Below are 27205 nucleotides of genomic sequence, written 5' to 3'. Positions count from 1 at the left end.
CCTGGTTACCGGCATCGTTGGTCGCTGGAGAGCGGTCTGTGTGACAGCTCTCCAGCGACCAAACAGCGACGCTGCAGCGATCCGGATCGTTATCGGTATCGCTGCAGCGTCGCTTAATGTGAAGGGGCCTTAAATGCGGAGCGCTGTACAACCCCGCCCACACCACCGACTGGCCAATCACACAGAGTATATTATGAGAGGACTACAGGGCAGCAAGTTTCCTAGTCCTCTAATAATATGCTCCAGTTGATCAAATAGTACGGTAATTCTATCAAAACTACAGCAAGCAGCCCAGAAAATGACATATTGCTAGAATCAGGTTCTCGGTCTTTACATTATGCTGCCTTCAGATCAGGTGGCAAAACTTGATGAAAGATTACGTTTAAGTGCGCCATGCGTTTCAGACCATTTAACAAGTCTTTGGCTCCCTACTTTGTTTCCTTGTCAGCATCAATCTCTTTAGCTTGCTTGACATGTCACCGTCGTTGTGACATCAGTCATTAGGAAAGAAATCACACAGTAAGCTGTCAATCAAGTAAAAGAGGCTGGTGCTGGGCAGGGAAACAACCTCGAGAGACAATGGCTCCTTAAGTGTTCTGTGACACCAGAGAACTTAAAAGGAAACGATCACCACATTTGACCTTTCTAAACTATTAATATGGGAATAAAGGTTATAGACTGCTGAAAAGCAGTCCTCCTCTTGTGTGACTCCTATCAGTTGCTTTGTAATTGATAAATCCACTTTTATCACTTTAAATACACAACCTCCTCCGGGCTCTGGGGAGGACGCTGCCTGGAAGAGTAAGCCCAGAGCTTACTTTACATGAAGGGGCAGTTACCAGTGTGATGTGCAATGGTGATCAGTGTTATGTGTAATGGTTACCAGTGTGATGTGCAATGGTGACCAGTGTTACCATTGTGATGTGTAATGGTTACCAGTGTGATGTGTAATGGTTACCAGTGTGATGTGTAATGGTTACCAGTGTGATGTGTAATGGTTACCAGTGTGATGTGTAATGGTTACCAGTGTGATGTGCAATGGTGACCAGTGTTACCAGTGTGATGTGTAATGGTTACCAGTGTGATGTGTAAAGGCCACTATCTGCTCTCCTAATCTCACTGCAGAGCTGTGTGTGATTATACCTGACACATCTGCAGGTTCCTCTCAGCTTCAGCCTCTAGCTCACAGGCAGACAGGGCGGTAAAAGTTCTACTGTTCTGTATTAGTTACTAGTCTCACACTGGTAAGTCCCTCTTTTATTAAAAACTAGATGGTGGCCCGATTCTAACGCATCGGCTATTCTAGAATATGTATGTGTAGTGTATAGCACAGCCCACGCAGTACATTGCCCAGCCCCCGCAGTACATTGCCCAGCCCCCGCAGTACATTGCCCAGCCCACGCAGTACATTGCCCAGCCCACGCAGTACATTGCCCAGCCCACGTAGTACATTGCCCAGCCCACGTAGTACATTGCCCAGCCCACGTAGTACATTGCCCAGCCCACGTAGTACATTGCCCAGCCCACGTAGTACATTGCCCAGCCCACGTAGTACATTGCGCAGCCCACGTAGTACATTGCGCAGCCCACGTAGTACATTGCGCAGCCCACGTAGTATATTGCGCAGCCCACGTTGTATATTGCGCAGCCCACGTTGTATATTGCGCAGCCCACGTTGTATATTGCGCAGCCCACATTGTATATTGCGCAGCCCACGTTGTATATTGCGCAGCCCACGTAGTATATTGCGCAACACATTGTATATTGCGTAGCCCACGTAGTCTATTGCGCAGCCCACGTAGTCTATTGCGCAGCCCACGTAGTCTATTGCGCAGCCCACGTTGTCTATTGCGCAGCCCACGTTGTCTATTGCGCAGCCCACGTTGTCTATTGCGCAGCCCACGTTGACTATTGCGCAGCCCACGTTGTCTATTGCGCAGCCCACGTTGTCTATTGCGCAGCCCACGTTGTCTATTGCGCAGCCCACGTTGTCTATTGCGCAGCCCACGTTGACTATTGCGCAGCCCACGTTGTCTATTGCGTAGCCCACGTTGTCTATTGCGCAGCCCACATAGTATATTGCGCAGCCCACTTTGTATATTGCGCAGCCCACGTTGTATATTGCACAGCCCACGTAGTATATTACTCAACCCACGTAGTATATTGCGCAGCCCATGTTGTTTATTGCGCAGCTCACGTTGTCTATTGCGCAGCCCACGTAGTATATTGCGCAGCCCACGTAGTACATTGCGCAGCCCACGTAGTACATTGCGCAGCCCACGTAGTACATTGCGCAGCCCACGTAGTACATTGCGCAGCCCACGTAGTACATTGCGCAGCCCACGTAGTATATTGCGCAGCCCACGTAGTACATTGCGCAGCCCACGTTGTATATTGCGGAGCCCACGTTGTATATTGCGGAGCCCATGTTGTATATTGCACAGCCCACGTTGTATATTGCACAGCCCACGTTGTATATTGCACAGCCCACGTTGTATATTGCGCAGCCCACGTAGTATATTGCCCAGCCCATATAGTATATTGCCCAACCACGTAGTATATTGCGCAGCCCACGTAGTATACTGCGCAGCCCATATAGTATATTGCCCAACCACGTAGTATATTGCGCAGCCCATGTAGTATATTGCGCAGCCCACGTAGTATACTGCGCAGCCCACGTAGTATACTGCGCAGCCCATGTTGTATACTGCGCAGCCCATGTTGCATATTATTGCACAGCCCGCGCAGTCTATAGCAATGTGGGCACCATATCCCTGTTAAAAAAAAGAATTAAAATAAAAAAAGTTACATACTCGCCCTCCGTTAGCCCCCGGATCGAAGCGGTTACCGACGCTTCTCGCACGCTCCGGTCTGAAGAGTGCATTGCGGTCTCACGAGATGACGACGTAGCGGTCTCGCGAGACCGCAAGTCATCATCTCGCGAGACAGCAATGCATGGAGCGGTCACCGGGGCGTCGCGAGTAGCGGAAAAGGCCGGTTCCTGATCCGGGGGGCCACCGGAGGATGAGTATATAACTATTTTTTATTTTTTTTTAATTATTTTTAACATTAGATCTTTTTACTATTCATGCTGCATAGGCAGCATGAATAGTAAAAAGTTGGTCACACAGGGTTAGTAGCAGCGTTAACTGAGTGCGTTACACCGCGGTCAACGCTGCCATTAACCCTGTGTGAGCGCTGACCGGAGGGGAGTATGCGGGCGGCGGGCACTGACTGCGGGGAGGAAGGAGCGGACTGTGCCCATCGCTGATTGGTTGTGGCTGTTTTGCCGTGACCAATCAGCGACTTGGATTTCCATGACAGACAGGCCGTGACCAATGAATATCCATGACAGACAGAAAGACAGACAGAAAGGCAGACCGAAAGACAGACGGAAGTGACCCTTAGACAATTATATAGTAGATAGTCTCCGAAGGCACATTCTCATGCAGATCAGTGTCCGGCTCACCGACACAAAAAGAGGACTTAAAAATCCTCCAAAAAATTCAAAAAAGTCACAGAGAAAAATGCAGAGATGTTTTACCTGCTGAAAAGCCTCCAACCAAATGCACCAGCAGGGCGCAGCGGACCCGATAAATGATGACAAACACACAGGTACAAAAAATACCGATGAAACAACCACTTTCAATCCAGTGTTGGCTGTTTGGCATTAGTGCACAAAAAGATAAGAGATACTAGTCTGTATATGGCATAATTCACACAAACAATGCAGAGCATCTGGTTTACAGCCTATTAGTAACGCACATACAGGCGGGCTGCCCAGTGCTACAAAATGCATGCTGTGTGAACAGGGGCCAATAGTTTACAGAGCCATCTTGGTCCGACTGCGCCCTGCAAGATAAAGTGCAAAAAGAAAACCACATATCAATGTATGTAAGGTATTAGTATATATTGGGGCCTCAATACGTAAGCTGGCAACCCACGTCAAGGGTCGCAGTCGTAATGTCTCATTTGCATGAATGAACTAGCTAATTACTCATGAATGCAGCAACAGATAGAAGATATAAAGGTGTCAATGAATTTACATTTTGAAGCCCTGCAGACTCCCCTCTAAGAAACTCTACTCCAAGAATCCCTTGAGGACAGTAATATTACATGTCTGAAGCCTGATGTGGCAATCAAATTTCATACAGAAATATTTGTGTAACCAAGATTATATGTAAAATGTGAATTTGACAACAGCCATATTTCTGGGTAATTATGCGTCTCAAATTAATATACAGTGTTATTTACGGTCCATCAGCCGTGTACAATCTGTCCTAGAAAACAGTTTGCTTAATGATGGTTCATTACTAGAGCGAATGCCTTGGGAATAGGACAGGTCAGAACATTGAACAAACATTTATCTCTGCTGCATGCATTGTTATTACCTCTTGTCCAGACACTGTGGTATAAGATAAGGAAGGATTTCTCAATGTGTGACGGATTTCTTTAAGATGTCCTTGCATTTGTGAAATTACCTCCTGGATCTCGGCTTTCCGATCTTTTATTTTTGGAAAGTCAGTGAGGTCCCTGAACAGGTCAGTCTTATTTCCAGCCCTAGGAACAAAGCTTTTTTTTTTCAATACCAAAATTCGTACGTGGCATTTCTGTACATTAACAAGGCAACTATCAGCACTTACTTAATAGCTTCTTGATTTAAAACCCGGACAAACTTCTGCATTGGACTGAGAATTTGTGGGACTTCGGTAAAAATCTTTTTCAGCAAAGCTGACTGTACGTGAGAGGTGATGGCCGGAATCAATACTGTAAGCTGGCCTTCTAAATTGCACAATGTGCTGACGATTAAGAAGAACTCCCGAGGGGAGCACTGCAAAGAAAACGACATCATAAAACATGTAGTTTAAAAGACCAGGCGCTGTCGAAACTTGATCTAATCCAAACATTTATCAAATTTAGTCACCTTTAAAGGCAATTAAAAAGTATTGATCACAGAAAAGCCTCATCTAACAGAGAAACTTGTCACATACTGTAGCGGCAACGACTGCAAAGTGAACGCCGTCAATACAAGGTTCTGCGGACGGCTGGGAATTACATAAATGTTGGGAGATGATATGGCAGCAACAATTGGAAATTTTTTTTTTTGAGAAGTGGATCTTGATGAGAGCGTGGCTGTACAGTATGCAAAAGCTTTTAAACAAGGTTATGGGTGATCACTAATTAAACAGCAAGAATAAAAAACAATTATGGGGATCATTTGGATTGATGTAGTAGTAGTGAGGGCATGTAATAATGGAATACTGGGATTAAGCTGAAATTAAATGTTCTGCTGCTTTAATTTTGGCCGTTTTTGGTACGAATGGAAGATTTTCCTAACAAGTTAATTTGAGACTGAAGGCACAATGTGTTGTTTAATAGAGTTGTATTAATGGCAGATTCCTAAGATTTGTGATAATTGTACACTGGAATCCACCATCAATCCTAAAAACACTACAGCGGAATGAGAACCTTAGATTTTGGTGCACAGGGGTCACCACCTCCCAGTCTGTGGATACCCGCTCGGACTCTCCAGATCACACTGTGCTCTTTGTTTGAGCCGGAAGTCTCTTTCATAAGTCTCGCTCTCATGTTTAAGAGCAAGCAATGCCTGGTGAGAGTGCGGGGAGATTTCCACAAAGGTAAAAATCTCAGCAGATTTTGTTACAGATCTACCCAACTTTTCACCCCAGCAGGGGCCTGATCGTTGGTCGCTGTCACACATAACGATATTGTTAGCGGGATCGTTGCTACGTCACAAAAAGTGTGACGTTGCAACGATATCCTTAACGATATCGTTATGTGTGAAGGTACCTTAACATCGCAAAAGGCACTTTTCTTTTTTCTTGTGTCATTTGCTTTTTTTTTTTTTTTTTTTTAAATGGTTGACGTGGTCCATGAATTTGGCGCAAAATCGAAAATGTTAATTTTTGTCCTTATCTATTTTCTATGACTTTTCAGCACCAAACCCCTTCAGAAACCTAAGTCAAGTGGGGGTCAGAGGGGGCTTGGGTGAGTCAATATTTATTAAATTTAAACTCAAGTTATTTCAGTGACCATTGTGGATTTTTCTTACTTTAACATAAGTGCACCAACAATTTTGCTCATTTGAGAGTATATATATTGTGACAAAGTCACTGGTAAAGTGCTGGAGGGGAGATATGTTTTCATTACACTTAATGGCATCAGTGATATAACACCCTGAGTTTTTTCTCCAGAACACTAAGTGTGGTGAGGGGTTAACTAATTTGTATAATGGGCTGGCTTTTATGTGGACATCCATAGAGCAAGTGGGAGAATGTCCACCTTATCTCTACCCCAGGGTGTGGTCTAAGGCTTAGGCCCCTTTCACACATCAGTTTTTTGCCATCAGTCACAACCCGCCGAATTTTGAAAAAAAAACGGATCCGTCGGCATCATTAGTTTTTTTCCTTATAGACTTGTATTACCGACGGATGGCCTCACGTTTCATCCGTCGTTGGCCGGATCCGTCGAAAATTGTTTATCCGGTGGCCGGAGACAACGGACATAGTAACGTTTTTTTGTCTCCGCTGAAAAATCGGACAGCGATGGATCCGGCATTTGCTAGAATGGAAGAATATGGGCGCCGGATCCGTGAAATGATGGAATCCGGCATCGGATTCCGTTTTTTTTTTTTTTTTTTTAACTGCGCATGCTCCGATTTAATTAGGATGCAATTGGCCAGCCCACAATTAGGAAAGGTATATAAAGCCTGCCAGGTAGGGCTTCAGTCATCCATTTACCAGCCAGCAAGCAAGACAGCCCAAGACCAGCCAGCCACAGAGCAAAAACGTGCCAGCCACAGAGCCTACCAGGCCAGCCAGCCAGAGTCTACCAGGCCAGCCAGCCGCAGCCTACCAGGCCAGCCAGCAGCAGCCTACCAAGGCCAGCCAGCCACAGCCTACCAGGCTAGCCAGAGAGCCTACCAGGCCAGCCAGCCACAGCCTACCAGACGAGCCAGCCACAGCCTACAAGGCCCGCAAGCCACTGCCTACCAGCCACAGCCTATCAGGCCAGCCAGAGAGCCTATGAGGCCAGCCAGCCAGAGCCTACGAGGCCAGCCAGCCAGAGCCTACGAGGCCAGCCAGCCACAGCCTACCAAGCCAGCCAGCCACAGCCTACCAGGCCAGCCAGAGAGCCTACCAGCCCAGCGAGCCACAGCCAACCAGGCCAGTCAGCCAGCCAGCCACAGAGCTTACCAGGCCAGCCAGCCACAGAGCCTACCAGGCGGTCTCAATGTCTTCTTCTGGGAGCCCTCCTTCGCATCGTCAGAGCAGTAAGGTAAATATATGTTTTTGTTTTTTCTTTTTGGTGATTGTTCATATGCATTAATTCTTATTTAACAGGAAGCTGCAGCATCAGAGGTACTTCCAAAAGGAGACGAACGGGGTGGAGAAATACCCGAAGTAGGCTCGCATTTTGTAAGTTTCTTACATGCATCGCAGTACCAGATCATCACAGACATCACAGTACACACAACACATAAAAAAGCAGATCATTACAGATCATGTCCACCCATCCTCTTGCTTTCTCCACCCCTTCATCTTGTGTTTCCGATCCGTCACCACCACAATCCTCTTTCCACTCTCCCACTGTCGAAGTGGTCCGATCTGTCAGCCTCTCCAGTACTATCTCCACCCCACACTACATGTTTAAAAACTTGAGAGTCAGTGGAGCGGCCAAGGCCCCAATATCCACCATTATAAACTTGTATTGGGCGTCTGCAATGGTCATGAGCACGATGGTGAAATATTTCTTGAAGTTGAAATATTCAGAGCCAGATGCAGCAGGTTTGATATTACGAATATGTTTCCCGTCCACTGCACCCAAGCACTTGGGAAACTGATACATTTTTTGGAAGTTTTCTGCAATGTCCAGCCAACTCTCCGTTGTGGGATATGGGATAAATTCTTCATGTAAACAGTCCCACAACACACGGCAGGTGTATTTAACAATCCCCGATATGGTGGAAATACCGACGCTCTGCTGATGAAACTGAGAAGCGGAAATACGTGTAATTTCTCCGGATGATGTGTCCAATACGTTCCACCTAAAAAAATCGAAGTTCTCCACTTTCATCCGAACGTAGTTACAAAACTTCTCGGGGTTTCCTCGCAGCTCCATATATAATGTAGACTACACCCCACGTGTCATTCTCAGTAATTGGGTGGACCCAAAAACGACGCCGGCGCAGACGCATGATGCGCTGTCTTTCTCGCACCTTTTCCAGAACGATTGCTTCCAGCAGATTCGTCTCAAAAGTGAAATACACATAAATATTCATAGAGATTGCCATCACACCTTCCATCTTTGCCACTTGCTCTACAACCTGTTAAAGATGGGCTGTAGAAACACTGTATATATAGGTTTTCATTAGCCAATAACTTTTGGGAGCCTGCCATGGGTGTTTTAAAAAAACGGATCAGTCATAAAACAGATAAAAAAAGGATGAAAAACCTGAATCGACGGATCGTCGCATCAGTTTTTCACACTCTATGATGGATCCGTTCAGCCAACGGATTGTGACTGATGGCAAAAAAACTGATGTGAGAAAGGGGCCTTAAATAGCTGGTCTCCAGAGGCAGTCTTGGTTTAGCAGGGCTGGAGAGACGATCTCCAGTGGTTTGTGTCCTGAAGAGGAGAGGAAACACTGAAACTGTGTTGCTCCAGTTGAATGGACTGTGTTGCAGCATTTTGTTTTCTTTGTTTTCCTGTTTGCCCCAAAGGGCTGTATTTAGTTTTCCCTTCATGTAGGATTAAGCAGTCTGTCCACTAAACCAACAGAAGATTTGAAGAGACAATGCTCCTGTTTCTACCTCCATGTACCGGTGAGTGAGCTGAACTACCACAGTATGTACGCATACATACATGCATACATACATACATACATACACATATACACCAGAAAGACAAAGAGAGAGTGAAATTACTAAAAATATATGTACACAAACATAACATGGCTTTGTTGCTGGATAGGGGGTGAACAATGATATTTTCTTTTATCACTGTTTCTGAGTATTTGACAAGCAACTGTGAATTAGACAATCCAAACCCTCCGGAAACAATTATAATCAGTGCTATGATGAATCAAATTGATTTCTAGATGTCACAAGTGTTGGGTGCAAAAATCAATTGGAGAACTTCCCACCTTTTGACAATTTATAGAAGCAAAAGAAATCTGTAGGTACTACATGGAAAACAAGCTACAATAGTAAGGAAAAAAGCATACCATAGATCAAAGTACACATTTTTATATACATATAAGAAAGGTTGTTTTGTTTTCTTATAAATCTAATCCTAATACATTTATCCAGAATGTTTTTCAGTCTTCAGGATTTTCTGCATGTTCCTAAAGAAAATTTGCAAAGAGTAAGTTAATTTCTTGCTGGATATAAAGGGGTTGCCTGGGTGTAGGAGGATGGGCACGTTGCTCATGACCCTTGAGAAGCCTTCCTGTAATGTTGTACAGTGTAATAACATTGTTATAGACTGCCCAACACCAGACAGCGAGTCAGGTGAGTTAAATCCAGAATTTCGCCCAGAGAGGGAAGATCTATGCAGCAGGATTAGAAAAGACTTCCTAGCAGTTAGTGAGAAAGAGCCCAGAGTGGGCAGAGAAAAGACCTCAGGTCTAGTGCCGGCTCTGCTCCATGCAGAGAGGAACTACCGAAGCAGATAGAAAGAGCATGTAAGAGATAGCAGAGAAGAGCAGTGAGTAGCAGTCCGGAATCGGGACAGAGAGAGTGAGAGAAAAAATATTGGAGCCTGGGGCAGGAAGCCTAGCAGGACGGTATGGAGTTTTCATCAGAGAAAGGGAAGGTAAAAGTAAAGGGAAGCAAGAGAATACATATATCATTGTAGTTACTAAGCATCTATAGTAAAGGAAGTCAATGTCGCCATATTGGAACAAATCCTCACCAACGAAGAAATCACAGGACACGCTGCTACAGGATGGAGGTCTATAACTCTTGTGAACTGGAAACCTAGAGTAACTGTGAGGGGCCATAGTGTGACACCTCAACCTGTGTGGACCCCACAGGATAAATATTTTTTAAGAAAAAAAAATAAACACGTACACATATTTAGTATCACTGCGTCCAGAACAACTAATCCTATAAATCTGTCCCACTAGTTAACCCCTTTATTGAACACCATAAAAAAGTTAATTAAAACAATGCTTTATGATCATACCCCCGAACAAAATGTGGAAAAAAACAAAATCAAAAAGACAAATGTGGCACCCCTAGGGGTATTTGCCACAAAAATAGTTACTGACAGTAAATGCAAATACTAAAATAGCAAGACTGCACTACCACCTCCGGCCAGAAGGGGGAGCTCCAGAGACTCCCCTTGATCCATTCTGGTCTGAGAGAAGAACTGGCAGTTGGGCTAAGGAGCTGAAAGTGAGAGGTCATACAGCTGAATTTCTAACAGCCCTATGACGGTTTCCAGGCCCAAATCACCGGCCTGAGGAGAAGAGGGACAGAGAAAAGGGACATTGTGAGAACCGGGTAGCATTAATCACTACCCAGAACAGGCGCAAAGACGGATACCGGATCCGTGGCTGTATTCATTATATATAATACAGCAACCGGAAAAACGTGAGGTGATATCAGCTTCACTAGGGTCGGATGCAGCAACAGACACAGAGTTCAGCGGTACTCCCAGAGGGGGTAAGCCGATAAAAGGACTCGGGTTGCCCGTCGAACCAGGACCCGGAGGGGACAGATTGGGCCGGCAGCCAGTTCACATACAGCAGCAGGGCCACACAGAAATTGCGCACAATAAGAGGCGAAGACCCCGGCAGGGTCAAAGTAACTCAGAGTTCCCATACAGACTCCGGTGACAGGACTGGTTGTAAATCCCTTTATGTTAAAGTAAACTGGTTAAACGTTTCAGTGCCTCAGTCTTTCATTTGGACAATAGCCATCTATCCAGGATCGAGATCGTCACCGCTGGGAGAACCTGCTGCTGATCAAGTAAGTGCCTGTCCCCTCATGATACCCCTTACACTGTGCATTGCCTGAGGCCACAGCACCGGGTCAAGCCAACCGTGACATCCCCCTCAAGAGACAGACTCCATTGGTCCGGTGCTGGGTATCCCGGTCTCCTGGGCGTCACACAAATATAAGTAAACGTTGTACCACTGAAAACGTAATTTTTGCCCGCAAAAGTGAAGCGGTCGTACGGCTCCATCAACGGAAAAATAAAAAAAAGTTACAGCTCTCAGAATAAAGCAGTGAAAAAATAATTTTTCTCAACAAAATCATTTTTATTCTGTAAAACCGACAAAACATAAAAAAAATATAAATGTTGTATTGCTGTAATCGTACTGACTCCAATAATAAAGCTGCCATATCAATTTTACCACAAGCGGAATGACATAAAAAAAGCAAAAAACAAAAACAATGTCTGAATTGCTGGTTTTTGTTCATTCTGCCTTCCAAAAATCATAATGGAAAGATATTAAAAAATATTATGTGCCTGAAAATGGTACCAATAAAAACGTCAACTCGTCCCGCGAAAAACAAGCCCTCACACGACTGTCGGCTGAAACAATAATAGCTCCCAAAATATGGTGATGCTTTTGCAATAAAAAGCTTCTTTTAGTGTGTGACAGCAGTCAAACATAAAACCTGATATAAATCCAGTATTGCTGTAAGGCCAGGGTCAGACTTGCGAGTGCAATGTAAGAAACTCGCACGAGTGTCTCGCCTCAATACCCGGCACTGCCGTCGGCACTCGAGACATGCGGCTGCAAATATTTCTATGCAGCCGCACGCTCCGGTCCCGAGTGTCGGCGGCAGTGCCGGGTATTGAGGTGAGAGACTCGCGCGAGTTTCTTAAGTTTCTTATATTGCACTAGCAAGTGTGACCCCGGCCTAATCGTACCGACCCGAAGAATAAAGTCATCTAATCACTTATACCGCACAAGGAACAGCGTAAAAAAGAAATAAAAACAATTTTTCACCTGCTGTGGATTTGTTCATTCTGCCTCCCAAAGACTGCAGTAAAGCTTGGAGAATATTTATCCTGCATTCTACGCTGAGCAACCGGAATGCCCAGGAGGAAAATTCCCTATAATGAGGTAGAAGGAGGGACTGTGGATGCAGTTTGGCCTATGATTCGGCGGTGTTCGTCTTTTTAGTCATGCATAAAAGTACAGCCGGCCACAGTTTTGTGCATGCCTGAAAGACACTGCTAAACAGAGGCCAGAGAGAGTCCAGAGTAATTATGCTGTCTCAATATGGCAAATGGATCCCTCAGGGGTATCATCTGAATCACGGCCATCGAAGGTTTAGATGGAAACCCTGATGTAAGTGCTCAGCGTAGGTAACCGGACAAATATGATCCCAAACGTTATGTAAAATGTTCCCAATAAAAGCTTAAACTCAATCCACAAAAAACATCAAATTTCCACTCAGGTCAGTCATCTGTTAATGTAACTGGTAGTACAAAGGCTCTGGAAAAGCAAAATGGCTCCTCACCTGCCAAAAGAAATTGAGCAAATTCTGTGCTCCCAAATTCAAATGCCCCCCTTTCTTCTGAGCCCCAGTGTGCCTAAACCACAAATAGCATCCACATGTTTGGCATTTGGCACTAGAGCCCACCTTATTCACGGGTGCATGTCTCCAGAAACATAATTTGGGAATAACGAACTGGTCACTATAAGGTAATGGTCACTACAGCGTACTGGTCACTACAATAGCAGTTTGCAATTTTCACTCAGAAACATCCACTGCTGCTTGCTTCTGATAACCACCCATGGAGTCAAAATTATCACTACACCTGTAGATAAATTCCCAAATGGGGATAATTTCTAAAATGGGGTTACTTGAGGGAGGGATTCTGCTCTTCTAGCACTTCGAGGCTTTGTATATGGAGTTCGCAAACTATTCTAGGAAAATCTGCGCTCCAGGTGGCAAGTAGCGCTCCGTCCCTTCCGAATGTTGTCGTGTGGCTAAAAAGTACTGCACAGCCACATATGGGGTATTGCCAAATTCAGTAGAAATTATGGGACAAATTTGGGTGCCATTTTTATCCACTTGTGTGAAAATGTAAAATTTGGAGCCAAAACAACATTTTGGAGGAAAAAATGTAATTATTTTTTATTCACTGCGCAATGGTATAAAATTCTGTGACACAACTGTGGTGTCATTATGATCACTGCACCCCTAGATGAATTTGTTGAGAGGTGTAGTTTGTAAAATGGGGTCACTTATGAGGGTGTTCTTCTGTGCTGGCACCTCAGGGGCTCTCCCAGTAGCTCATCGTTACAACGAATTGTATGGTGCAATTTCTCCTATTGCCCTGATGACAATGCAAAAATCGGGGCTAAAAAAACATTTTTGTGGGAAATGCAAATTTTTTTTTTCACAGCTCAAAGTTTTAAAGCTTCTGTGAAGCACCTGGGGGGTTCAATGTGCTCACCATACATCTAGATAAGTTACTAGAGGGGCCTAGCTTCCAAAACGATGTCAGTTATGGGGAATTTTCACTATTTAGGCACATCAGGAGCTCTCCAAACACAACATGGTGTTCATTAATTGTTCCTGCAAATTTTACATTCAAAAAGTCAAGTTGTCGCTCCTTCTCTTCTGAGCTGAGCTCCGCCGTGCATCCAAACAGTGGCTTTCCCCAATGTATGGCATATCAGCATGCTCAGGAGAAATTGCACAAAAAAATTTTGGGGTTCATTGTTTCCAGGTACTCTTGTGAAAATAAAACAAAAGTTAGGTCTAAAGTAATTTTTTTGTGAAAAAAAGTTAAATGCTCATTTTTTTCCCACATTACAAGAATTCCTGTTTAGCACCTGAAGGGTTAAGAAACTTCTTGAATGTGGTTTTGAGCAACTTGAGGGGTGCAGTTTTTAGAATGGTGTGAATTTGGGGTATTTTCTGTCATATATATGTCACTTTAAATGAAATGTGGCCCATAAAAAATGGTTTTGTAAATTTTGCTGGAATAATGAGAAATCGCTGGTTAACTTTTAACCCTTGTAACTTTTGTGTGACATATCTCTCTGATTTAGGGCATAACAATTAAAAGTTTGAAAATTGCAAAATTTTTCCAAATTTCCGTATTTTTTTCACAAATAAGCGCAAGTCATATAGAAAAAATGTTACCATGTCGCTATGAAGTACAATATGTCATGAAAAAATAATCTCAAAATCACCAGGATCAGTTGAAGCGTTCCAGAGTTATTAACTCCAAGAGACAGTGGTCAGAATTGTAAAAATGGGCCTGGTCATTAACGTGCAAACAGCCTTGGGGGGGGGAGGGGTTAAAGAACCATCTTTTAAGATAAATGCCTACTATCTGCTGTATACAGTTCATATCAAGATATTCTTCGGTAAAAGAAAGTATCATTTTAAATGGTTGTGTCCTTTCATGAACTTTTTAACATCTTGTCTTGGCAAACCAGCGTCATCGGTTACATGTGGCCTGCACAGGCATACCATCCCTACGACAAGTCCGCAAACCCAGCAAGGACCTCCACTTTCACGAAACGTGCCAAGGTGCAGGAGACGAATACCTCACCCACAGCTACCCTCCTGTGCCATGTAACATGGGAACCTAATATTAGTGTTCATTAATATTATATTAGCTGGGATCCCATACCTGGTACCCCCACTGATAAGTGCTTGGTAGTGGTCAGCTGGTTCAATGTGAACATCAAGCAATGGAGCTGTTTGTCGGGCCTGTTGTTGAACTTCCTCATAACCTTCATCTATATTTGATATATGGTCAGCCCCTTTAACAATTTTTTTCCAATCTTATACCCTACAGTTGGCTTGGTCTAACATAAGCCATTGCAAACCATAATGCACATTAATAACATAGTGCCATAATGCAACATAAAAAAAGAGAGAAAAAGAGGAGTGGTCTCTTCACCTTGGAGATGCAGGAGAGATGAGGTGAATGGCCAGCAAGATATCACATGGGCAGACTGAGTCCCACCGAGCGGAGGACATTCTTATAGCGCTACTTTCCTTTCTGGCTCATAACTGGAGACCACCTTTATGTGGTCTACATTCTCTAACGAGACACATACAGGCTTGTCCACTGCGCAATAGAAAACATTCTCACAGAGAGATTTACTGCGGAAGTGAAGACACTTGAAAAAGGGGTCAGCCAGATGATCTTTATCTTAATAGATCAGTTGTGGACATGATTTAATGGAACTTACTAATACATAAGTATTAAAGGTTCTCCTCCTCACAGACTGCATAACACCACTGAAAAACACTGCAGATGTGAAAGCTGTCTGTTAACTGGAGGAGGCTGATTGACAGGGTTGGTCACATGCTCCTCCATCAGCAGCCATTTTGAAAACAGGATGCCTATGCAGTCTGTGAGGAAGGAAGAGAACTTTTAATACTTATATATTAGTAAGTGCCACTGAATCATGTCCACAACTGTAAATGGGAAAATCCCTTTAAATCCATGAAATGAAGATTACAAGCTGTTCTACAAAAGATCAAACTGTAATTTAGATTTGAATGGGTTTTCTGAATTTGTAATGTTCTTTTCTCACCCTCGCCGCTGCTACTAGTGTCTGTTATCGTCTGCAGCACTGAAACCATGTTGACAACGCTGCAACCAATCAATGAGCGGCTCGTGCCATGTGTTGTGAATTCTGTGATCAAGCTCCCTCCTGTGGTCACGAGTGGTACTGCGGCTTCTGAGTTTCCTTCTTCAGGTGATGAGGTTAAGTCGTTAGGTGCTGCTCTATTTAACTCCACCTAATGCTTTGATCCTGGCCTCCAGTCAATGTTCTAGTATTGTTAAATAAATAGGGCAGCACACTGCAGCGCCAAAACATGCAAACTTGAAAAAACGAAATTTGAACTGCATTACTGCACTAGAAATATGAAAAATGAGAGCTTTTAGCGCACAAAAATGGCCAATTTTATGTGTACCTCGTAGCCACGTTAAGGCATCTCTCTTATACGAGGTCCTAAGTTTGACCTACCTCACTGAGAATAAACGTCTCCATCTGAATGGGTACATGCAAAAACCTCTTCTTGGACTCAAATTCTCTCTCTATGTGGAGGGGTATTGGACCTACTATAATTAAAACACCTAAAGCTAGGAGGCGGGGAGTGCACGATCAGAAGGCTAGAGAATACATTTCAAAAACCTGACCTGCACATCCAAACATAGACTGAGTGTGAACAGGTGCTGAACCCAGAGTCGCCAACTCGTATATAGTTAAATAAATAGGGCAGCACACTGCAGCGCCAAAACATGCAAACTTGAAAAAACGAAATTTGAACTGCATTACTGCACTAGAAATATGAAAAATGAGAGCTTTTAGCGCACAAAAATGGCCAATTTTATGTGTACCTCGTAGCCACGTTAAGGCATCTCTCTTATACGAGGTCCTAAGTTTGACCTACCTCACTGAGAATAAACGTCTCCATCTGAATGGGTACATGCAAAAACCTCTTCTTGGACTCAAATTCTCTCTCTATGTGGAGGGGTATTGGACCTACTATAATTAAAACACCTGAAGCTAGGAGGCGGGGAGTGCACGATCAGAAGGCTAGAGAATACATTTCAAAAACCTGACCTGCACATCCAAACATAGACTGAGTGGGTTCAGCACCTGTTCACACTCAGTCTATGTTTGGATGTGCAGGTCAGGTTTTTGAAATGTATTCTCTAGCCTTCTGATCGTGCACTCCCCGCCTCCTAGCTTCAGGTGTTTTAATTATAGTAGGTCCAATACCCCTCCACATAGAGAGAGAATTTGAGTCCAAGAAGAGGTTTTTGCATGTACCCATTCAGATGGAGACGTTTATTCTCAGTGAGGTAGGTCAAACTTAGGACCTCGTATAAGAGAGATGCCTTAACGTGGCTACGAGGTACACATAAAATTGGCCATTTTTGTGCGCTAAAAGCTCTCATTTTTCATATTTCTAGTGCAGTAATGCAGTTCAAATTTCGTTTTTTCAAGTTTGCATGTTTTGGCGCTGCAGTGTGCTGCCCTATTTATTTAACTATATACGAGTTGGCGACTCTGGGTTCAGCACCTGTTCACACTCAGTCTATGTTTGGATGTGCAGGTCAGGTTTTTGAAATGTATTCTCTAGCCTTCTGATCGTGCACTCCCCGCCTCCTAGCTTCAGGTGTTTTAATTATAGTAGGTCCAATACCCCTCCACATAGAGAGAGAATTTGAGTCCAAGAAGAGGTTTTTGCATGTACCCATTCAGATGGAGACGTTTATTCTCAGTGAGGTAGGTCAAACTTAGGACCTCGTATAAGAGAGATGCCTTAACGTGGCTACGAGGTACACATAAAATTGGCCATTTTTGTGCGCTAAAAGCTCTCATTTTTCATATTTCTAGTGCAGTAATGCAGTTCAAATTTCGTTTTTTCAAGTTTGCATGTTTTGGCGCTGCAGTGTGCTGCCCTATTTATTTAACTATATACGAGTTGGCGACTCTGGGTTCAGCACCTGTTCACACTCAGTCTATGTTTGGATGTGCAGGTCAGGTTTTTGAAATGTATTCTCTAGCCTTCTGATCGTGCACTCCCCGCCTCCTAGCTTCAGGTGTTTTAATTATAGTAGGTCCAATACCCCTCCACATAGAGAGAGAATTTGAGTCCAAGAAGAGGTTTTTGCATGTACCCATTCAGATGGAGACGTTTATTCTCAGTGAGGTAGGTCAAACTTAGGACCTCGTATAAGAGAGATGCCTTAACGTGGCTACGAGGTACACATAAAATTGGCCATTTTTGTGCGCTAAAAGCTCTCATTTTTCATATTTCTAGTGCAGTAATGCAGTTCAAATTTCGTTTTTTCAAGTTTGCATGTTTTGGCGCTGCAGTGTGCTGCCCTATTTATTTAACTATATACGAGTTGGCGACTCTGGGTTCAGCACCTGTTCACACTCAGTCTATGTTTGGATGTGCAGGTCAGGTTTTTGAAATGTTCTAGTATTGGTCTTGCTTCCTCCTGGATCGTTCCTGTGGCCTGTCTGCTCAGCATAAGCTAAGTTCTGCTTGTGTTACTTTTGTTGCTATATTTTCTGTCCAGCTTGCTTTTTTGGTTTTGCTTGCTTGCTGGAAGCTCTGAGACACAGAGGGAGCACCTCCGTACCGTTAGTCAGTGCGGAGGGTCTTTTTGCCCCTCTGCGTGGTTGTTTGTAGGTTTTTGTGTTGACCGCAAAGCTATCTTTCCTTTCCTCGGTCTATTCAGTAAGTCGGGCCTCACTTTGCTTAATCTATTTCATCTCTGTGTTTGTATTTTCATCTTAACTCACAGTCATTATATGTGGGGGGCTGCCTTTTCCTTTGGGGAATTTCTCTGAGGCAAGGTAGGCTTATTTTTCTTTCTTCAGGACTAGCTAGTTTCTCAGGCTGTGCCGAGTTGCATAGGGAGCGTTAGGCGCAATCCACGGCTACCTCTAGTGTGGTTTGATAGGTTTAGGGATTGCGGTCAGCAGAGTTTCCACGTCTCAGAGCTCGTCCTATGTTTTGTGGTTTTTGTCAGGTCACTTGTGTGCTCTGAACTTCAAGGTCCATTGTGGTTCTGAATTACCTATTCATAACAGCCATGACAGACACCGGAAGCCTTGGAGGAGACTCATTATTGTACCTGGGGAGCGCAGGTAAAGCTCAGTTTTGTTTTATTTTTTTGTTTTTTTTAAAACGGTGCCTGGGGAACCGAAAAACCTCTTTAATTATAAAGTCAGTCTCAATAAGTAAGACAGAAAACCAAGCATACATTATCCATATAAATTATTACATATATATCAACATGTTAGGACAATACATTTTAAAGGGAAGCATTATGCATACGATTAGAATATCACTAGTTACTCCCCGAATAGTCAGGTCGTATCAACGGCCGCCCAGGGTGTATTATATAGATGGCGATCATTACTATAACAGAATATTATTCACACGTACACAACCTCATCTGGATTCCATAAATGCATATAAAATAAATGAAACCAGATCATTGTATGTTTGAATGTGATAATAAACACCTACACATATAATCCCCCCAAGAGTCAATTGTAAAAGATATGATGAGTCTAATAAAGAATAATCTCATTTATCACTCTCTGGCTGAATCATAAGTGGCTCATCGAAACGTCTTTAACTGCTAAACTATGCAAGATACAGCCGGCCATACACATTACAAAGAAAGTGGCTGAAATGAGCGTTGATTGAGTGCAAATATTCTTAAAGGGAATCTGTCACCTACTTTTTTGTATATAAGCTGCGGCCACCGCCATCAGGGGCTTATCTACAGCATTCTGTAATGCTGTAAATAAGACCCCGATGTAACCTGAAATATAAGAAAAACAAATTAGATTATACTCACCCAGGGGCGGTCCGGGTCCGGCGCCTCCCATCTTCATACGATGACGTCCTCTTCTTTGCTTCGTATCGCAGCTCCTGCGCAGGCGTACTTTATCTGTCCTGTTGAGGGCAGAAAAAAGTACTGCTGTGCGCAGGCATCGGGAAAGGTCCGAGAAGCCCAGCACCTGCGCGCTGCAGTACTTTGCTCTACCCTCAACAAGGCAGATAAAGTAGGCCTGCGTCTGAGCCATGACAGGAAGCAAGGAAGAGGACGTCATCGTATAAAGATGGGAGGCGCTGGACCTGGACCGCGACACCCATCGGACCGAACTGCACCTGACCGCCTCCCCACCCCCCAGGTGAGTATAATATAACTTGTTTTTCTTTTATTTCAGCATTACAGAATGCTGCAGATTAGCTCCTGATGGCGGTGGCCACAGCTTATATACGAAAAATGAGATGACAGATTCCCTTTAAAAAAACTGATCAACCACGGTCAGCATTCTCACAGAAATGTTGGGTTTGGATTTTTTGTCTGAGCAGACACAATCAATCATTCTCGAATTTAGTGCAGCCCTTTTTTTTCAGTAAGAGAGCTGTATTCTTAGGAGTTTTCCATAGCTCCATAGTGTTTGATTAATTTTCCATAGCTCCATACTCTCCCATCTTTACATAATGTTGCTGTACTGGTTCGGGAAATTAGCATTAAGTTACATATAGCATTATAGTATGTAAAAGATTATGTTAAAAATGCATATCATACAGGGGGTACGGAAAGTATTCAGACCACTTTAAATTTTTCACTCTGTTTCATTGCAGCTATTTGGTAAATTCAAAAAAGTTATTTTTTTTTCACATTAACCCCTTTACCCCCAAGGGTGGTTTGCATGTTAATGACCGGGCCAATTTTTACAATTCTGACCACTGTCCCTTTATGAGGTTATAACTCTGGAACGCTTCAACGGATCCTGATAATCCTGACATTGTTTTCTCGTGACATATTGTACTTCGTGATAGTGGTAAAATTTCTTTGATATTACTTGCGTTTATTTGTGAAAAAAAATGGAAATTTGGTGAAAATTTTGTAAATTTCGCATTTTTCCAACTTTGAATTTTCATGCCCTTGAATCACAGAGATATGTTACACAAAATACTTAATAGGTAACATTTCCCACATGTCTACTTTACATCAGCACAATTTTGGAACCAATTTTTTTTTTTTGTTAGGGAGTTATAAGGGTTAAGGGTATGTGCACACGTAGGTTGGATGTCTGCGTTTTTTTCCGCACCTGTTTCTGTAAATCCACAGGTAAACTGCACTGCAGATTACCTGCGGATTCACTGCGGAAATACTGCGGTTTTTGTGCGGATTCCACCTGCGGTTTTACACCTGCGGATCCCCATTTTGGAACAGGTGTAAACCGCAGTGGAATCCGCACAAAGAATTGACATGCTACGGAATGTAAACCGCGGCGTTTAAGCGCGTTTTTTTCCACAGCATGTGCACTGCGGTTTTTGTTTTTCATGGGTTTACATGGTACTGTAAACTCATGGAAAACAGCTGCAGATCTGCAGCGTCACAACCACTGCAGATCCGCAGCAAAATCCGCACCGTGTGCACATAGCGTAAAAGTTGACCAACGATTTCTCATTTTCACAACACCATTTTTTTTTTTTTTTTTTTTTAGAGACAACATCACATTTGAAGTCACTTTCTTATGATAGAAAATATCAAAAGGTGACACCATTTTAAAAGCTGCACCACTAAAGGTGCTCAAAACGAAATTTCAGAAGTTTATTAACCCTTCAGGTGCTTCACAGGAATTTTTAGAATGTTTAAAAAATGAACATTTAACTTTTTTTCACAAAAAATTACTTCAGATCCAATTTGTTTTATTTTACCAAGGGTAAGAGGAGAAATTGGACCCCAAAAGTTGTGAAATTTGTCCTGAGTACGCTGATACCCCATATGTGTGGGTAAACCACTGTTTGGGCGCATGGCCGAGCTCGGAAGGGAAGGAGCACTATTTGACTTTTTCAACGCAGAAATGGCTGGAATTGGAGAGCCCCTGATGTGCCTTAACAGTGGAAGCTCCCCACAAGTGACCCCATTTTGGAAACTAGACCACCTAAAGAACTTATCTAGATGTGTGGTGAGCACTTTGAACCCCCAAGGGCTTCATAGAAGTTTATAATGTAGAGCGGTAAAAATAAAAAATAATTTTTTTTCACAAAAATTATCTTTTCACCCCCCAATTTTTTATTTTCTCAAGGGTAACAGGAGAAATTGGACCCTAAAAGTTGTTGTGCAATTTGTTGTGAGTAGGCTGATACCACATATGTGGGGGTAAACTACTGTTTGGGTGCATGGCAGAGCTCGGAAGGGAAGGAGCACCATTTGACTTTTTCAATGGAGAATTGGCTGGAATTGAGATCAGACGCCATGTCGCGTTTGTAGAGCCCCTGATGTGCCTAAACAGTGGAAACCCCCAATTCTAACTCCAACCCTAACCAAACACACCCCTATTCCTAATCCCAACCCTAACCAAACCCCTAACCTCAACACACCCCTAACCCTAATCCCAACCACACCCCTAACCCGAACACACCCCTAACCCTGACACACCCCTAAACCAACTGTAAACATAATCCAAACCTTAACCCCAACTCTAGCCCCAACCCTAACTCTAATCCTAACTTTAGCCCCAACCCTAACTTTAATCCTAACTTTAGCCCCAACGCTAACCCTAACTTTAGCCCCCACCCTAACTTTAGCCAACCCTAACTTTAGCCACAACCCTAACCCTAATGGGAAAATGGAAATAAATACATTTTTTTATATTTTATTATTTTCCCTAACAAAGGGGGTGATGAAGGGGGGTTTGATTTACTATTTATAGCGGGGTTTTATTTTTGTTTGTCAGCTGTCACACACTAAAAGACGCTTTTAGTGCAAAAAACAGTTTTTGCGTCCCCACATTATGAGAGCTATAATTTTTTCATATTTTGGTCCCCAGAGTCATGTGGGCCTTGTTTTTGGCGGAACGAGTTGACGTTTTTATTGGTACCATTTTCGGGCACATGATATTTTTAGATCGCTTTTTATTTAAATTTTTGTTAAACAGAAAGAACAAAAAAACAGCAATTCATGAATTTCTTTGGGGGGTGGGGGGGGCTTCATACCGTTCCGCGTTTGGTGAAACTGATAAAGCAGTTTAATTTTCAGGTCAGTACGATTACAGCAATACCTCATTTATATCTTTTTTTATGTTTTGGCACTTTTATACAATAAAAACTATTTTATACAAAAAAATAATTGTTTTTGCATCGCCTTATTCTGAGAGCTATAACTTTTTTATTTTCTTCGCTGATGGCGCTTTAAGGCGGCTTATTTTTTGCGGGACAAGATGACGTTTTCAGGGGTGCCATGTTTATTTATATCCGTCATATAAATCGCGTGTTATTCCACCTTTCGTTCAGTGGTATGATGATAAAGCATTGTTTTTTGCCTCTCTTTTTTATGGTGTTCACTGAAGGGGTTAACTAGTGGGACAGTTTTATAGGTCTGGTCGTTACAGATGTGGCAATATTAAATATGTGTACTTTTATTGTTGTTTTTTAAATTACATAAAGAAATGCATTTATTGGAACAATATTGATTATTTAGGATTTTTTTTATATATATTTTTACACAGTGTCATTTTTTTTTTTTACTTTGTTCCAGGGTGGGACATCACTATGTATTGTCAGATCGCTGATCTGACACTTTGCACAGCACTGTGTCAGATCAGCCATCTGACAGGCAGTGCAATAGGCTTGCCGGCGCCTGCTCTCAGCAGGCACTGACAAGCCACCTACCTGCAGGACCCGGAAGGACCCCGTGGCCATCTTGGATCCGGAGGCCTGCAGGGAGGATGACGGAGGAGACACTCGGAACAACGCGATCACATCGCGCTGTTTTTAGGGTCTCAGGGAAGCATGCAGGGAGCCCCTTCCCTGCGCAATGCTTCCCTATGCCGCCGGAACGCTGAGATCTTGTTTGATCGTGGTCCGTGACCGCTTCTGGCACATAGTGCCGGATGTCAGCTGTGATAATCAGCTGACACCCGGCCGTGCTCCCCCTATGAGCGCGGCTGATCGCATATGATGTACTATCCCGTTGATGATCATATGGGCCCAGGTCACCTTGACGGGATAGTACGTCTGATGCCAGAAAGGGGATAATGTACACTCTGCATCTCATCTTGATTGAAAAAAAAAAAAAAAAATAGAAATTTTTTCAAATTTATAAAAAAATAAAAACTGAAATATCACATGGTCATAAGTATTCAGACCCTTTGCTCAGACACTCATATTTAAGTCACATGCTGTCCATTTCCTTGTGATCCTCCTTGAGATGGTTCTACTCATTCATAGGAGGCCAGCTGTGTTTAATTAAACTGATAGGACTTGATTTGGAAAGGCACACACCTGTCTATATAAGACCTCACAGCCCACAGTGCATGTCAGACCAAATGAGAATCATGAGGTCAAAGGAACTGGCCAAGGAGTTCAGAGACAGAATTGTTGGAAGGCCCAGATCTGACCAAGGTTACAAAAGAATTTCTGCAGTACTCAAGGTTCCTAAGAGCACAGTGGCCTCCATAATCCTTAAATGGAAGACGTTTGGGACCACCAGAAGTCTTCCTAGACCTGGCCAACCAGCCAAACTGAGAAATCGTGGGAGAAGAGCATTGGTGAGAGAGGTAAAAAAAAAAACCCCAAGATCACTGTGGCTGAGCTCTAGAGATGCAGTAGGGAGATGGGAAAAAGTTCCACAAAGTCAACTATCACTGCAGCAGTCGGTCCTTTATGGCAAAGTGGCCTGACGGAAGCCTCTCCTCAGTGCAAGACATATGAAAGCCTGCATAGAGTTTGCTAAAAAAAACTCATGAAGGACTCCCAGACTATGAGAAGTAAGATTCTCTGGTCTGATGAGACGAAGATAGACCTTATTGGTGATAATTCAAAGCAGTATGTGTGGAGAAAACCAGGCACTGCTCATCACCTGCCCAATACAATCCCAACAGTGAAACATGGTGGTGGCACAATCATGCTATGGAGGTGCTTTTCATCTGCAGGGACAGGATGACTGGTTGCCATAGAAGGAAACATGAATACGGCCGAAGGTTCACCTTCCAACAAGACAATGACCTTAAGCATATATACTAAAATAACAAAGGAGTGGCTACAGAACAACTCTGTGACCATTCTTGACTGGCCCAGCCAGAGCCCTGACCTAAACCCAATTGAGCATCTCTGGAGATACTTGAAAATGGCTGTCCACCAACGTTCACCATCCAACCTGACGGAACTGGAGAGGATCTGCAAGGAAGAATGGCAGAGGATCCCCAAATCCAGGTGTGAAAAATTTGTTGCATCATTCCCAAGAAGACTCATGGCTGTACTAGATCAAAAGGTTGCTTCTACTCAATCCTGAGCAAAGGGTCTGAATACTTATGATCATGTGATATTTCAGTTTTTCTTTTTTAGTAAATTTGCAAAAATGTGTACATTTGTTTTTCTCAATCAAGATGGGGTGCAGAGTGAACATTAATCAGAACAAAAATGAACTTTTTTGAATTTACCAAATGGCTGCAATGAAACAAAGAGTGAACAATGTGAAGGGGTCTGAATACTTTCCGTTCCCACTGTATGGATGCTAGACAAGGAAAAAAAAAACAAAAAAAACACACAATCCCCTGATGACGGCAGTGAAGCTGGCGAAACATGTCGGGGATGCTTAGAGCAAATTTTATATAGCACTAGGTAGTGTAGTTTTGTATTGGCAATACATGTGGTATATATAGGTAGTGGCTGTACCTTGATCCACATACCTCTAATTGAATACAATAACGGGACAATGAGTACTTTATAGGATTTGAGTTCAATCAATTATTTATTGATGTCCCTCCTACACCACACTGACCAGTAGTTTAAGAAAAGTTAATTTTAGTTATTTAGTTAGGGATTATTTACCTCTGGCAAACTGTTATTCACATATACATGACACTCGTCCCACTTTTATTAAATGCTAGAGGGAGCTAGTCTTTAACAGATCATGGGGGATACTTTTCATTTTTCCCCACTTTGCTATATTCTGAGGTAGTGCACTTTCCTTCACATGGTCCTGCTGGGGGCTCAATAGGCACACACCACGAGTCCCAATTTTCCCAATGTCATGAGAGATGATCACCTTACCTTCTTGTGATATATGCTGGATATCCCTCTGTCCAGGTCAGGCAGCTTACAGAGATAGCCACGAATCTGGCTGAAAACAATGCTATCAGATGACAGGATCTCGGACACGGCATCAAGTCTATCATTAATTTCACTGGTGGGAATAATTGTAAGCATTTATTAAACCACAAGAGTATATTAGAAATAAAACTTTGATTTTATTAATATTTCTATATAGGTTCTGTTCCCATAGGAACACATTATTGAACATTTTATTCATTAGCAGCTAGAAATGAGAGGATCGCTTCGCTCATCCCTGGACCAGGTTCCTGGTCACTGCTTTCGGGCCATGGAAAGGAGCTGCGTGAATTAAAAGGTTCTCTGGGACGGCGTTTGATTTGCAATTCTCACACTGGCCTCTGACTGTTGTTTCAGGAAACAATACATGTACATACCATCAATAGCTAGACCTCGACCGTATTTTTTGTATTGAAGAATCTTAAGAGAGTGAGCAAAAGTGCAGGGTCAGCTGTGACATCACCTATTATTATTAGTGGATTCGGTGAAGAGATAAGCTGATTGTTTTGCTCAGTTCTGGTCTATGTCGTTGATCTCTGGTCATGGGCAGGATTTGGAAGAATTTCCTTATCTTCCGTGTTCCCCAGTGCAGCGTTTGATTCGCTAGCCTGATGTGACGTCATCTGTACTATGCACAGATGATGTGTCACCAGCCCGGCTAATCATAAGCCAAGCCCAGGATCCAAGTGGGTAAGGATAGTCACAAAATGTTTTGTTCACAGCCAGAAAGAACTGACCTGGATCATGGACCAGGGCTGCTCAAGGCGATCCGCTTTTCATCACATTTGTGCATCTTATCATCTATCGGTCTCCAGACATTTACATTAGTTTTCTGCCAAACCAATGTTTCCCAACCTTGAGTCCTCACGGCCCCCAACGGATCATGTTTTCAGGATTTCCTTATTGTGGCATAGCTTCTGATGTCTTTAAGATAATTCCATCAGCTGTTCAATATTAAGGAAATCCTGAAAACAAGATCTGTTGGGGGCCATCAGGACTAGAGTTTGGGAAACACTGTGCTAAGTTATAGGGTCACTGGATTCACTTTGTAGAACATATCAGGTGATTGAATATCAGTTCTATAAATTAACATTATGACCAGATGTATGAGGTCCATCTCATTCCTAGACTGTAGACCGTAGTGATCTACAATATACAAAAAGTTTCCAAAAGGAATAATCATAAATTCATGTGGAATTAGTTTTGGCTCCCCTGGTCAAAATTACTTTAATGTGAACAGTTAAGCAAGTTGCAAAAAGACCTAAGGTTAAAGATGACACATTTCCTTTGTATTTTAGGCACAAAAAAAAAGTATTTTTTTTGTTTTGAAAATTACAAAAGGAAAAATGGGCCGACGCAAAAATGTTGGCACCATTGGAGATTTGTGTGCTCAGATAACTTTGACCCAGGTTTCAGACCTTAATTAGCATTTTATGGTTATGATTTGTTCACTATCATTGTTAGGAAAGGCCAGGTGATGCAAATTTCCCAAATTTATAAAAACCTAGCTTCTAACCTTGTGCCAAAAAACAGCAGCCATGGATAATTCTATGCAGATGTCTAACACT

The 27205-nt window shown here is 43.0% G+C and overlaps 1 protein-coding gene and 1 long non-coding RNA gene across 4 annotated transcripts in view; one reads left to right on the top strand and one right to left on the bottom strand.

The window, feature by feature from the left end:
- MSH3 (mutS homolog 3) overlaps nucleotides 1-27205 on the bottom strand; it is a 289806-nt gene that overhangs the window by 116561 nt on the left and 146040 nt on the right. For all 3 annotated transcript variants that reach the window (XM_069751007.1, XM_069751017.1, XM_069751025.1), the window contains exons 13-15: nucleotides 25581-25713; nucleotides 4644-4831; nucleotides 4392-4560 (exon numbers count right to left, since the gene is read on the bottom strand). In XM_069751007.1, coding sequence (XP_069607108.1) covers nucleotides 4392-4560; nucleotides 4644-4831; nucleotides 25581-25713 — 490 coding nt within the window. The remainder of the gene's footprint in view (nucleotides 1-4391; nucleotides 4561-4643; nucleotides 4832-25580; nucleotides 25714-27205) is intronic.
- Nucleotides 1-27205, top strand: part of LOC138664380 (uncharacterized) — a 314860-nt gene that overhangs the window by 205828 nt on the left and 81827 nt on the right. The gene's annotated exons all lie outside the window — the stretch shown is intronic.

Source organism: Ranitomeya imitator, chromosome 1 (genome assembly GCF_032444005.1).
Source record: "Ranitomeya imitator isolate aRanImi1 chromosome 1, aRanImi1.pri, whole genome shotgun sequence".
In the NCBI taxonomy this organism is placed as follows: Eukaryota; Metazoa; Chordata; class Amphibia; order Anura; family Dendrobatidae; genus Ranitomeya; species Ranitomeya imitator.
This window is presented reverse-complemented; position numbering and strand designations above follow the sequence as displayed.